Genomic DNA, 14,353 nt, shown 5'->3' on the forward strand with positions numbered 1-14,353 from the left:
GTCCATTTCCGGTTTTGGAACCCACATGTGACTCTTGGGACCGGCCAGTCGCCATCGTCCGGTGACCTCCATCCCCCTTCCCTCGGGCGCAGCAGGCAAAGGCCCCATTATGTGGCGCCTGCTGTTTGCCGACCGGTTTTGTGCCACCTGAGCCGGGAGGCGCCCGGATACACGGTAACGGACCCGCCCACAGCCAGAAGGGCTCCAGCCGGGCCGTGTAAACCGTGTTAGCTCCGCCCACCCCTGCCGCCGTGACCGCGTACCTGGGCAACGGCGGGACCATCGCTGGTCGTCCTGGACGCCGGGAAGTCGGCCAACACCGAGGCTCCGGCCGGCTCGGCGACTTCGTCCTCCGCCTCCCCGATGGCACCTGCTGCTCGCCGCGGCCTCCAGGGGGCAGCGGCGGCGGCGGCGGGGGAGCTGGTTCCCTCCCGCCCTGCGGCGACAGCGCCAGTCCCGTCCACACGGGCTCCGCCCACGCGCGTTGGATTCGCTTCCCAGAGAGGGTCATCTCGTCACACACCGGGGTCATCTCGTCACACACCGGGGCGTAGGTTTGAACCCGGGACGCGGAGGGACACGTGCTCGACCCGTAGGTGACGGCCAACGCGCCACCTCCGGAGCCTGGTTTGCCAGGAACCGAGCGGACACGGCGAGAGAACATGGCCGCCACGCCGGCCGTGGTAGCCCAGCTCCTGACACCGGACACGGCGAGAGAACATGGCCGCCACGCCGGCAGTGGTAGCCCAGCTCCTGACACCGGACACGGTGAGAGAACATGGCCGCCACACCCAGCTCCTGACACCGGACACGGAGAGAGAACATGGCCGCCACGCCGGCTGTGGTACCCCAGCTCCTGACAGGAAGGAAACCACTTCCGGTTCACAACGTGGTTGGCCGGGAAGACGGCGTGAGGCAGGGGTTCACCGGAACAGATTATAGTAGAAAACAAAACAAAAAAACAAAAAAACATCACGCCGGCTTTCTCCACATTTTTATTGAGGATTGTGTGCGAGCACAGAGACCCGCGGGAGGACCAGCCGACGGCATCACCACAAGTCCTCGGTTTCGTCGCGGGAGAAGCCTGTGGAGCTAAATGAGGGGAACGTGAACGTGGGTTCTGAGTGTTCATCAACGTCCTCAACCCTGCCCCGGCTCATAAAAAAAAAAAAAAAAAAATTTTTTGTTCAGTCCCCGTCTTGACCGATTCGGCAATTTCCTAAAAGGCCGTCTCGAATGCTGGGGACCCTCGGCAGACAAAAATGAGCCTCAATGGTTCAGCAAACAGTGTCTGGAGGCGGTGAGCGGAGATGTAGACGTCGCCGGGGGCGCCCTATGCCCTGTCAGGCCGGGGTTCAAGTCCCGGCTCCGTCCCCAACTCCAACCTCCCGCGAGCCGGTACCCCTGGTGGCGACAGGGATGGCCCAAGGGTGTTCACCGATGCCGGCTGGGTCCCGGCAGCCGACACACCGAGTCCCCTGGCTTCTGGTGTTGGCCCCAGCCCACCCCCAGCTGGCGCAGGCCACGGTGTGGGTCAGGTGTGCGCCGGCAGACCCCAGATCCCCATCTCTGTCTTCCCAATAAAACACGCGGCGTCGGGGCCCTCACCTCTCCTCGTGCTCCCCGGACGGCAGAGTCTCCACTGGGGAGGAGCCGCCTTTGACGGTGTCTTCCGGGCTCTGAACGAGAGGAGCTCGGCGTCAGACACGCACGGCCCTCGGGGCACGCGTCAGCTTCCCCAAGATCGAAACTCTGATGTCCGGCCGGCGCCGCGGCTCACTAGGCTGATCCTCCACCTGGCGGCGCCGGCACACCGGGTTCTAGTCCCGGTCGGGGCACCGATCCTGTCCCGGTTGCCCCTCTTCCAGGCCAGCTCTCTGCTGTGGCCAGGGAGTGCAGTGGAGGATGGCCCAAGTGCTTGGGTCCTGCACCCCATGGGAGACCAGGAGAAGCACCTGGCTCCTGCCATCGGATCGGCGCGGTGCGCCGGCCATAGCGACCATTGCAGGGTGAAGCAACGGCAAAAAGGAAGACCTTTCTCTCTGTCTCTCTCTCTCACTGTCCACTCTGCTGTGTCCCGGGAGGCGGCCATGTTGGGAGATGGCAGCCATCTTGGGAGACGGCGGCCATCTTGGGAGCGAGATGGCGGCCATCTTGGGGGGTGAACCAACGGCAAAAAGGAAGACCTTTCTGTCTCTCTCTCTCACTGTCCACTCTGCTGTGTCCTGGGAGGCGGCCATGTTGGGAGATGGCAGCCATCTTGGGAGACGGCGGCCATCTTGGGAGCGAGATGGCGGCCATCTTGGGGGGTGAACCAACGGCAAAAAGGAAGACCTTTCTCTCTGTCTCTCTCACTATCCCCTCTGCCTGTCAAAAATAAATAAAAAATAAATATAAAAAAAGAAAACACTGAGGTCTGCGTACGAATGCACTTCTATCGCGTACCAGGTCGTTCATTTTCTCCCGTTCTCAAACCCAACGTTTACGAACTCCGCCAGACCCCGCGCGCGTCCCCCTGTGGCCCCAGCGGACGTCAGAAAATCCCGCCGAGAGCGTCACACGCGTGTTTGAAAGATCCCGGGTTCTCTTCGAACCTCTTTGTGCAGACTACAGGTCGTCTGCCGGCGCTACAGCCCGGACGCCCCCGGCCCGCCCACCCGCAGGTCGCCCCGCCCACCTCAGGTCGCCCCGCCCACCCACAACGCCCCGCCCACCCACAACGCCCCGCCCGGGACCGGCACCTGGTCACGTGACCGCCGCTCTCGCCCGCGCTGGAGGAGCCGCATGTACTTCTCTAAGGGGCCGTCGCCACGCACAGCTCTGTCCTCCGCGTCCGCACCGCTCGTTTCTAGTTCCTTCTCCGTTTTGATGTTCAACGACTCCTCGATCATCCGCTAAAAAAACACAGACGGGCGACGAAGCGGGAAGTGCGTTTTTCAACACACTCCCAAGATGGCCACCCTCTGACGCCTAAGATGGCCGCCACCTCACTCCCAAGATGGCCACCCTCTCACTCCTAAGATGGCCGCCACCTCACTCCCAAGATGGCCACCCTCTCACTCCCAAGATGGCCACTCTTTCACTCGCAACATGGCCGCCTCCTGGGACACAGCAGAGTTAGACAGTGAGTGAGAGAGACAGAGAGAAAGGTCTTCCTTTTTGCCGTTGGTTCACCCTCCAAGATGGCCGCCGTCTCACTCCCAAGATGGCCGCCACCTCACTCCCAAGATGGCCACTCTCTCACTCCCAAGATGGCCACCTCCCGGGCCACAGCAGAGATAGACAGTGAGAGAGAGACAGACAGAGAGAAAGGTCTTCCTTTGCCGTTGGTTCACCCTCCAATGGCCGCCGCGGCCGGCGCACTGTGCTGATCGGAAGCCAGGAGCCAGGTGCTTCTCCTGGTCTCCCATGGGGTGCAGGGCCCAAGCACTTGGGTTCCCGTGGAGAACCCAGCACAGGGACTAAGCCGCACTCGTTACCCTCTGCCGGTCCAGTCTCTCCAGTTCTCTCCGCTCCCTCTCCACAGCGTCTTTGGGGTCACCGCGCCTGCGTTCTTCTCGCCGCCCCTGTTCCCGCGTTTCGTCGTCTTCCTCCTGGTCTCCGATCTGTGTCTGATCTGCACGTGACAGGGCAGACGATCAACGTTCTCACGGAAGAGCAAGAGAGAGAGCAGGAACCCTTCGCCAAGACCCAAGATGGCCGCCATCTCACTCCCAAGATGGCTGCCATCTCCCAACATGGCCGCCTCCCAGGACACAGCAGAGTTAGACAGTGAGAGAGACAGAGAGAAAGGTCTTCCTTTTTGCCATTGGTTCACCCCCCAAGATGGCCGCCACCTCACTCCCAAGATGGCCGCCTCCTGGGCCACAGCAGAGATAGTGTGTGTCCCCCAACTTGCAGTGAGGGAAGTGAGTGCCGGGGAGAGCAGGGAGGACGACGCGATCGGCCAGGGACAGGTGAGCCCGGCGCCGGCAGCCTTCCGCGGCCCCGGGAGCCGGGATTCCCGCAGATCGTCACATCGAGCTCACATGAACTGAGCCAACACACGGAGAACAACTCGTACTCAGCGAGAATTAACCGTCATTTCCACTTTTCACCATGGTTTCCCAAGATGGCCGCCGCGGCATGGATTCTGCGGCCTTGGGGAGAAGCCCGATTGCTCTCACTGTCTATCTCTGCTGTGGCCCGGGAGGCGGCCATCTTGGGAGTGAGAGGGTGGCCATCTTGGGAGATGGCAGCCATCTTGGGAGTGCGATGGCGGCCATCGTGGGGGGTGAACCAACGGGAAAAAGGAAGACCTTTCTCTCTCTCTCACTGTCCACTCTGTCAAAAAAAAAAAGTGGGAGACCCCTCTCCTCCTCTCCCTCTGTCGCTCGTTCAAAGAGGAAAATAAAACAAACGTAAAAGCCAGGGCACACGGGGCCGCGTGAACTCACAGCCACGGGCCGACTCCGGTTCCTCATGGTTCCTGGAAACGTTCCCGTCCGTGTCCGAAAACTCCGCGTTTGCTTCAGGCTCGGTCTGTCTGGGGTCGACCCTGGAGGTCGGAGGAAGGAGACGTGAGAACGGGAAACCCCGAGAGCGCGAGACGACAAACGGCCTCTGTGCCCTCGGGTACCTCGCACTCCCAAGATGGCCGCCGTCTCACTCCCAAGATGGCCGCCTCCCGGGCCACAGCAGAGATAGACAGTGAGAGAGACAGAGAGGAAGGGCTTCCTTTGCCGTTGGTTCACCCTCCAATGGCCGCCACCTCACTCCCAAGATGGCCGCCACCTCACTCCCAAGATGGCTGCCATCTCCCAAGATGGCCACCCTCTCACTCCCAAGATGGCCGCCTCCCGGGCCACAGCAGAGATAGACAGTGAGAGAGAGAGACAGAGAGAAAGGGCTTCCTTTTGCCGTTGGTTCACCCTCCAATGGCCGCCACCTCACTCCCAAGATGGCCGCCGGCCCTCAATTTTTTTTATCTGTATAAACCAAGCGTCAGACGGCAAAGATGCTCACCGACACCAAATGCCGATTCCCGCCCAGACAATTCGGAGGACGGACAGGCTACCCCTCATTTCACAGTAAAATGCGAATTCTGCGTGGCCACGCGATCTCCGACACCACCCGGAAACCAACCCAAAAAACCCACACAGGTCCAGGCCCAGACCTCGGCTCCCACGATTCCGCGGGACCCGGTCTGAACCGGTACTCACCGGATCGGGTCCTCTGGAGGGCCGGCAGGGGGCCGGACGGAGGGGCTGTGGCTGGCTTCGGCGGGCGCCGGCCGGGGTGTTTTGTGCAGACAGGGGCTGGGGGCGGCCATGTGTGACCGGCTCTGACCTAAGGAGCAGAGGGAACCAGGGCGAGAACGTGACAACACGCGTGTCTCCACAGAGCGCTCGGTGTGGACACGCACTCTGTCAGCTCGGCAAAGAGCCGAGTGCGGCCGGCGCCGCGGCTCACCGGGCGGATCCTCCGCCCTGCGGCGCCGGCACCCCGGGTTCTAGTCCCGGTCGGGGCGCCGGATTCTATCCTGGTCGCCCCTCTTCCAGGCCAGCTCTCTGTTGTAGCCCGGGAGGCGGCCATCTTGGGAGGGAGAGGGTGGCCATCTTGGCGGATGGCGGCCATCTTGGGAGTGAGATGGCAGCCATCTTGGAGGGTGAACCAACGGCCAAGGAAGACCTTTCTCTGTCTCTATCTCTGCTGTGGGTCCACCCCGCGCTCACCTTCCGTCTCCTCCCCGAGGCTTCTCTCTGCTTCCGGCCGCGGCGTGGACGAGAGGCGCCCGGAGCGCAGGGAGGGCGGGCTGGTGGGCGGGGCCTGGCTGGTGGGCGGGCTCGTGGGTGGGGCCAGGCTCGAGGGCGGGGCCAGGCTCGTGGGTGGGAACAGGCTCGTGGGTGGGGCCAGACTTCTGGGCAGGGCCGGGCTGGTGGGCGTGGCTGGACTCCTGGGCGGGCTGGTGGGCGGGGCCGGGCTCCTGGCGGGTTTTCTCGGCGCCCGCCGGCGGTAGCTCCGGAAGGCCTTGTCCAGGCGGTCGGCCTCGCGCTCCAGCTCCCGCACCCTGGCCTTGGTGTTGGCCACAAACTCCAGGTCGGAGTCGGGGGAGCCGCCCTCCGACGCCGGACGCCGTGCGGTGCTCGGGGCGGCGGCCGCGACCTCCGGCTCCCAGAGGGGGCCGGTGGGGACGTCGCCGCGGAAGTCGCCGTGCGGAGGCGGCGTTTCGGCCCCGGTGAGCGCCCCGGCAGGACGGCCGGGCACACGCGGCGCCGGGCCGCGGTTCACTTCGATCTCCAGGGCTGTGGACGACAGAGGTGACCGGAGGACGGCGCGCGGGCAGGGGGACACAGACGGACCGGGGGTCTCGGACATCACACAAACCCGCACATTCAAGATCTCCCGAAGCCGGACTGGTGACCACTGACACCACAGAGAGCGTCCAAGATGGCGGAGCCGGGGCGCTTCCTGCTCGAGCTCAGAATATAGGTTTTTGTTTTACTTTTTGACAGCGAGAGTGGACAGTGAGAGAGAGAGACAGAGAGAAAGGTCTTCCTTTGCCGTTGGTTCACCCCCCAAGATGGCCGCCGTCTCCCAAGATGGCTGCTGTCTCCCTCCCAAGATGGCTGCCATCCGCCAAGATGGCCACCCTCTCACTCCCAAGATGGCCGCCTCCCGGGCCACAGCAGAGATAGACAGTGAGAGAGAGACAGAGAGAAAGGTCTTCCTTTGCCGTTGGTTCACCCTCCAAGATGGCCGCCACCTCACTCCCAAGATGGCTGCCAGCTCCCAACATGGCCGCCTCCCAGGACACAGCAGAGTTAGACAGTGAGAGAGAGAGAGACAGAGAAAGGTCTTCCTTTGCCGTTGGTTCACCCCCCAAGATGGCTGCCGTCTTGCTCCCAAGATGGCAGCTGTCTCACTCCCAAGATGGCCGCCGTCTCCCAAGATAGCTGCTGTCTCCCTCCCAAGATGGCTGCCATCCGCCAAGATGGCCACCCTCTCACTCCCAAGATGGCCGCCTCCCGGGCCACAGCAGAGATAGACAGTGAGAGAGACAGAGAGAAAGGTCTTCCTTTCCCGTTGGTTCACCCCCCAAGATAGCTGCCGTCTCACTCCCAAGATGGCCGCCACCTCACTCCCAAGATGGCCACTCTCTCCCTCCCAAGATGGCCGCCTCCCGGGCCACAGCAGAGATAGACAGTGAGAGACACACACACACAGTTACACACACACACAGAGACACACAGACACACACACAAACACACACACACAGAGACACAGTTACACACACACACACACACACACGCCACCCATGGGTCAGCGTCGTCTCTCACCAGCCTGCGTGTCCTTCAGCTGGGATTCCAGATCGGCCACGCGAGCGGTCAACCTCCTCACGGAGACGCCGTAGTCCGACACCTGGGCCTGCAGCCGCGCCGAGCGCTCGACCTGGGAGGATCAGACGGGAAGGGCGTTTGGAGGTCACGGCCGGTGTCCCCCACAGGGAAAACCCGCTATGGAGACGCCGCACACCAGCCAGCTACGGGGCCCCCACAGCGACCGCCACACACCACACACACACACGTGTCACCACGGGAGTCACACAGCATCAGAGCATCCGCAGCCGGCGCCGCGGCTCACTAGGCTAATCCTCCGCCTGGCGGCGCCGGCACACCGGGTTCTAGTCCCGGTCGGGGCAACGGATCCTGTCCCGGTTGCCCCTCTTCCAGGCCAGCTCTCTGCTGTGGCCAGGGAGGTGGCCATCTTGGGAGATGGCAGCCATCTTGGGATTGAGACGGTGGCCATCTTGGGATCAAGACAGTGGCCATCTTGGAGGGTGAACCAACGGCAAAAAGGAAGACCTTTCTCTCTGTCTCTCTCTGTCTCTCTCACTGTCTATCTCTGCTGTGGCCCGGGAGGCAGCCATCTTGGGAGATGGTGGCCATCTTGGGAGTCAGTGGCCATCTTGGGAGTGAGACGGCGGCCATCTTGGAGGCTGAACCAACGGCAAAGGAAGACCTTTCTGTCTCTCTCTGTCTCTGCTGTGGCCCAGGAGGTGGCCATCTTGAGAGTGAGGTGGCGGCCATCTTGGGAGGTGGCGGCCATCTTGGGAGTGAGTGGCGGCCATCTTGGCGGGTGAACCAACGGCAAAAAGACCTTTCTCTCTGTCTCTCTCTCTCACTGTCCACTCTGCTTGTCAAAAAAAAAAAAAAAAAAAAAGTTGGAGAATTCACTCAGAATTTGCATACCATTAGCATATGTGGAGGAGCCATTATCTGACATTAAACAAACCGGATTTCTGCCGTGCGACGGCCGACCTCCGGCCCCGGCCCGTGTGGCCTGGCTGACGGTGGCCTTGGACAGCGCGGGCACCCACCTCGCTCCGCAGCTGGGTCTGGAGCGCCTGCCTGTGCGCCTCGAACTGCCTGTGCTCCGAGGCGACCGCGTCTTCCGCCTTCTTCAGTTCTTCCTGGAACATCAGGAGCTCGGGGGCCGGATGAGCGATGCCTAAACGGGTTAAAAAACAAAAAAAACAGAAAAAAGACAGAAAAAAGAAGCCCCCGTCACCACCGGACGTTTCCTGTTTCATTTAAGAGGCGCCCAGGGCTTCAAGATGGCCGTTCTGTTTGTTTGTATTCGTGAGAAACTCCGCTGTGGCCCGGGAGGCGGCCATGTTGGGAGATAGGTGGCGGCCATCTTGGGGGGTGAACCAACGGCAAAGGAAGACCTTTCTCTCTGTCTCTCTAACTCTGCTGTGTCCCGGGAGGCGGCCATGTTGGGAGATGGCAGCCATCTTGGGAGTGAGGTGGCAGCCATCTTGGGAGATGGCGGCCATCTTGGAGGGTGAACCAATAGTAAAGGAAGACCTTTCTCTGTTTCTCTGTCTAACTCTGCTGTGTCCCGGGAGGCGGCCATGTTGGGAGATGGCAGCCATCTTGGGAGTGAGGTGGCGGCCATCTTGGGAGATGGCGGCCATCTTGGAGGTTGAACGAAAACGCGCGCGTCAGACGACATATCGACGTACGGCTCAGGAGACGCGCGTGTTCCTGCCTGCCGTCCTCCAGCTGCTGGCGAAGCGACCGGTTCTGTGCCTGCAGCTCCCGTTTCTCCTCTCGCAGCCGCGAGTGATCCCGCGTGTCCTGGACCCGTTCGCTCAGCGCGCGGTTCTGCTCCGTCAGCGTCAACACCTGGGCCCTCAGAGCCTCCAGCTCGAGCTGCCATCGGCAAAGGAGTCAGGTCACGCGTCATGGCGGTCCGGGTCACACGGTCCAGGTCACACGTCACGGGGGTCAGGGTCACATAGTCTAGGTCACACGTCACAGCGGTCTAGGTCACATGGTCTAGGTCACACGTCACGGCGGTCTAGGTCACATGGTCTAGGTCACACGTCACGGCGGTCCGGGTCACATGGTCTAGGTCACATGTCACGGCAGTCCGGGTCACACGTCACGGCGGTCCGGGTCACATGGTCTAGGTCACACGTCACGGCGGTCCGGGTCATATGGTCTAGGTCACACGTCACGGCGGTCCGGGTTACACATCACGGCGGTCCGGGTCACAGTCACGGCGGTCCGGGTCACATGGTCTAGGTCACACGTCACGGCGGTCCGGGTCACACGTCACGGCGGTCTAGGTCACACGTCATGGCGGTCTAGGTCACGCGTCACGGCGGTCTAGGTCACGGCGGTCTAGGTCACACGTCACGGCGGTCCGGGTCACATGGCCTAGGTCATGCGTCACAGCGGTCCGGGTCACACGTCACGGCGGTCTAGGTCACGCGTCACGGCGGTCTAGGTCACGCGTCACGGCGGACCGGGTCACAGGTCACGGTGGTCTAGGTCACGCGTCACGGCGGTCTAGGTCACGCATCACGGCGGTCCGGGTCACAGGTCACAGTGGGTTAGGACCGCTAAGGACCCTAGGCCCCAAAGCCCCGTCTACACAGTCCCGTGTGACACTGAAATGATGACCGGGGTCACGTAAGCCATCACCTTCTCACTGGCTAAAGAAATTATGTGACGAAAACGGAAATTCACATTTTTAAAAAAAAAAAAAAAAAAAAAAAATTCAGCGCTCACCTCCAGGTCCCTCACGCGACTCTGGGATCGGCCGAGTTCCTCCCGTGTCGCGCTCACAGCCGCGAGCTCCTCCTGCAGACGCACGGCGTTCTCTGAAAGGAGACGCCCACCACTGACACGCGGGGTCTCCCAGCGAGCCCGGCGGCCATCGCCATGGGCCAGGACGTCCGACCCGCGGAGCCCGGCGGCCATCGCCACCCACGGCCGGGGCGTCCGACCCGCGGACCGTGATCCCGCGAGTGACAGACACGGGGGCCAGAGACCTGGCGGGCCGGGAGGAGATACCTTCACCCAACGAGTGACGTGGGCGTCGGTCACCCCGGGCCCCGTCCTCCCACGCCGGAGGTCCCCATGGCGCCCCCGGCTCTGGTCGGCCCCGGCCTGGCCGTGGCGGCATCGGGGGGGCACACCCGCCAGGCCGCGGTCTGAGCCCCCGCCCGGATCCCACACGAGGACGCGCGGCCCCCGCGGGCACCTCTGTTCTTCTGCTCCTCCTCCAGCAGCCGCCGGGTGCGAGCGATGTGGTCGTCCTTCAGCTCGAGCTGACACCTGAGAGACGGCGGGCTGTGAGCGACGTGAGGGGCGTGAGCGACGTGAGGGACGCGAGGGACTGAGGGACTGAGGGACTGAGGGACGTGAGGGGCGTGAGGGGCGTGAGGGACTGAGGGACTGAGGGACGTGAGGGACTGAGGGGCGTGAGGGGCGTGAGGGACTGAGGGACGTGAGGGACTGAGGGGCGTGAGGGACTGAGGGACTGAGGGGCTGAGGGACTGAGGGACTGAGGGACTGAGGGACTGAGGGACTGAGGGACTGAGGGACGTGAGGGACTGAGGGACTGAGGGGCTGAGGGATGTGAGGGACTGAGGGACTGAGGGGCTGAGGGATGTGAGGGACTGAGGGACTGAGGGACTGAGGGACTGAGGGACTGAGGGACTGAGGGACTGAGGGACTGAGGGACTGAGGGACGTGAGGGACGTGAGGGACTGAGGGACTGAGGGACTGAGGGACTGAGGGACTGAGGGACTGAGGGACTGAGGGACTGAGGGACTGAGGGACTGAGGGACGTGAGGGACTGAGGGACTGAGGGGCTGAGGGATGTGAGGGACTGAGGGACTGAGGGACTGAGGGACTGAGGGACTGAGGGGCTGAGGGACTGAGGGACTGAGGGACTGAGGGACTGAGGGACTGAGGGACTGAGGGACTGAGGGACTGAGGGACTGAGGGACGTGAGGGACTGAGGGACTGAGGGACTGAGGGACTGAGGGACTGAGGGACGTGAGGGGCGTGAGGGACTGAGGGACTGAGGGACTGAGGGACGTGAGGGATGTGAGGGACTGAGGGACTGAGGGACTGAGGGACTGAGGGACTGAGGGGCTGAGGGACTGAGGGACTGAGGGGCTGAGGGACTGAGGGACTGAGGGACTGAGGGACTGAGGGACGTGAGGGGCGTGAGGGACTGAGGGACTGAGGGACTGAGGGACGTGAGGGACTGAGGGACGTGAGGGGCGTGAGGGACTGAGGGACTGAGGGACTGAGGGGCTGAGGGACTGAGGGACTGAGGGACTGAGGGACTGAGGGACGTGAGGGGCGTGAGGGACTGAGGGACTGAGGGACTGAGGGGCTGAGGGACTGAGGGACTGAGGGACTGAGGGACTGAGGGACTGAGGGACTGAGGGACTGAGGGACGTGAGGGGCGTGAGGGACTGAGGGACTGAGGGACTGAGGGACGTGAGGGACGTGAGGGACTGAGGGACTGAGGGACTGAGGGGCTGAGGGACTGAGGGACTGAGGGACTGAGGGACTGAGGGACTGAGGGACTGAGGGACGTGAGGGGCGTGAGGGACTGAGGGACTGAGGGACTGAGGGACGTGAGGGATGTGAGGGACTGAGGGACTGAGGGACTGAGGGACTGAGGGACTGAGGGGCTGAGGGACTGAGGGACTGAGGGACTGAGGGACTGAGGGACTGAGGGACTGAGGGACTGAGGGACTGAGGGACGTGAGGGACGTGAGGGACTGAGGGACTGAGGGACTGAGGGACTGAGGGACTGAGGGACTGAGGGACTGAGGGACTGAGGGACTGAGGGACTGAGGGACGTGAGGGACTGAGGGACTGAGGGACGTGAGGGACTGAGGGACTGAGGGACTGAGGGACTGAGGGACTGAGGGACTGAGGGACTGAGGGACGTGAGGGGCGTGAGGGACTGAGGGACTGAGGGACTGAGGGGCTGAGGGACTGAGGGACTGAGGGACTGAGGGACTGAGGGACTGAGGGACTGAGGGACTGAGGGACGTGAGGGGCGTGAGGGACTGAGGGACTGAGGGACTGAGGGACGTGAGGGACGTGAGGGACTGAGGGACTGAGGGACTGAGGGGCTGAGGGACTGAGGGACTGAGGGACTGAGGGACTGAGGGACTGAGGACTGAGGGACGTGAGGGGCGTGAGGGACTGAGGGACTGAGGGACTGAGGGACGTGAGGGATGTGAGGGACTGAGGGACTGAGGGACTGAGGGGACTGAGGGACTGAGGGGCTGAGGGACTGAGGGACTGAGGGACTGAGGGACTGAGGGACTGAGGGACTGAGGGACTGAGGGACTGAGGGACGTGAGGGACGTGAGGGACTGAGGGACTGAGGGACTGAGGGACTGAGGGACTGAGGGACTGAGGGACTGAGGGACTGAGGGACTGAGGGACTGAGGGACGTGAGGGACTGAGGGACTGAGGGACGTGAGGGACTGAGGGACTGAGGGACTGAGGGACTGAGGGACTGAGGGACTGAGGGACTGAGGGACTGAGGGCGTGAGGGGCGTGAGGGACTGAGGGACTGAGGGACTGAGGGACTGAGGGACTGAGGGACTGAGGACTGAGGGACGTGAGGGACTGAGGGACTGAGGGACTGAGGGGTGTGAGGGACTGAGGGACTGAGGGACTGAGGGACTGAGGGACTGAGGGACTGAGGGACTGAGGGACTGAGGGACTGAGGGACGTGAGGGACGTGAGGGACTGAGGGACTGAGGGACTGAGGGACTGAGGGACTGAGGGATGTGAGGGACTGAGGGACTGAGGGACTGAGGGACTGAGGGACTGAGGGGCTGAGGGACTGAGGGACGTGAGGGACTGAGGGACTGAGGGACTGAGGGACTGAGGGACTGAGGGACTGAGGGACTGAGGGACTGAGGGACTGAGGGACTGAGGGACGTGAGGGACGTGAGGGACTGAGGGACTGAGGGACTGAGGGACTGAGGGACGTGAGGGACTGAGGGATGTGAGGGACTGAGGGATGTGAGGGACTGAGGGACTGAGGGACGTGAGGGACGTGAGGGACTGAGGGACGTGAGGGGACTGAGGGACGTGAGGGACTGAGGGACTGAGGGACTGAGGGACTGAGGGACTGAGGGACTGAGGGACTGAGGGACTGAGGGACTGAGGGACTGAGGGGCTGAGGGACTGAGGGACTGAGGGACTGAGGGACGTGAGGGACTGAGGGACTGAGGGACTGAGGGGTGTGAGGACTGAGGGACTGAGGGACTGAGGGACTGAGGGGACTGAGGGACTGAGGGACTGAGGGACTGAGGGACTGAGGGACTGAGGACGTGAGGGACTGAGGGACTGAGGGACTGAGGGGTGTGAGGGACTGAGGGACTGAGGGACTGAGGGACTGAGGGACTGAGGGGCTGAGGGACTGAGGGACTGAGGGACTGAGGGACTGAGGGACTGAGGGACTGAGGGACTGAGGGACGTGAGGGACGTGAGGGACTGAGGGACTGAGGGACTGAGGGACTGAGGGACGTGAGGGACTGAGGGATGTGAGGGACTGAGGGACTGAGGGGCTGAGGGACTGAGGGACTGAGGGACTGAGGGACGTGAGGGACTGAGGGACTGAGGGACGTGAGGGACTGAGGGACTGAGGGACTGAGGGACTGAGGGACGTGAGGGACTGAGGGACTGAGGGACGTGAGGGACTGAGGGACTGAGGGACTGAGGGACGTGAGGGACTGAGGGACTGAGGGACTGAGGGACTGAGGGACTGAGGGACTGAGGGACTGAGGGACTGAGGGACTGAGGGGCTGAGGGGCTGAGGGGCTGAGGGACTGAGGGACTGAGGGACTGAGGGACTGAGGGACTGAGGGACTGAGGGACTGAGGGACTGAGGGACGTGAGGGACTGAGGGACTGAGGGACTGAGGGACTGAGGGACGTGAGGGACTGAGGGACTGAGGGACTGAGGACTGAGGGACTGAGGGACTGAGGGACTGAGGGACTGAGGGACTGAGGGACTGAGGGACTGAGGGA

At 63.0% G+C, this 14,353-nt stretch overlaps 1 protein-coding gene across 1 annotated transcript in view; it reads right to left on the reverse strand.

The window, feature by feature from the left end:
* Positions 1-976: 976 nt before the first annotated feature.
* Positions 977-14,353, reverse strand: part of OFD1 (OFD1 centriole and centriolar satellite protein) — a 29,114-nt gene continuing 15,737 nt past the window's right edge. The window contains 12 exon segments of the mRNA XM_062183621.1: positions 977-1,092; positions 1,609-1,679; positions 2,742-2,894; positions 3,480-3,616; positions 4,437-4,537; positions 5,202-5,328; positions 5,715-6,284; positions 7,320-7,431; positions 8,360-8,490; positions 9,008-9,197; positions 10,062-10,153; positions 10,537-10,610. Of these exon segments, the coding sequence (XP_062039605.1) occupies positions 1,050-1,092; positions 1,609-1,679; positions 2,742-2,894; positions 3,480-3,616; positions 4,437-4,537; positions 5,202-5,328; positions 5,715-6,284; positions 7,320-7,431; positions 8,360-8,490; positions 9,008-9,197; positions 10,062-10,153; positions 10,537-10,610 (1,801 nt within the window). The 3' untranslated portion in view covers positions 977-1,049.

This window comes from Lepus europaeus, chromosome X, assembly GCF_033115175.1.
Source record: "Lepus europaeus isolate LE1 chromosome X, mLepTim1.pri, whole genome shotgun sequence".
NCBI classification, from domain to species: Eukaryota; Metazoa; Chordata; class Mammalia; order Lagomorpha; family Leporidae; genus Lepus; species Lepus europaeus.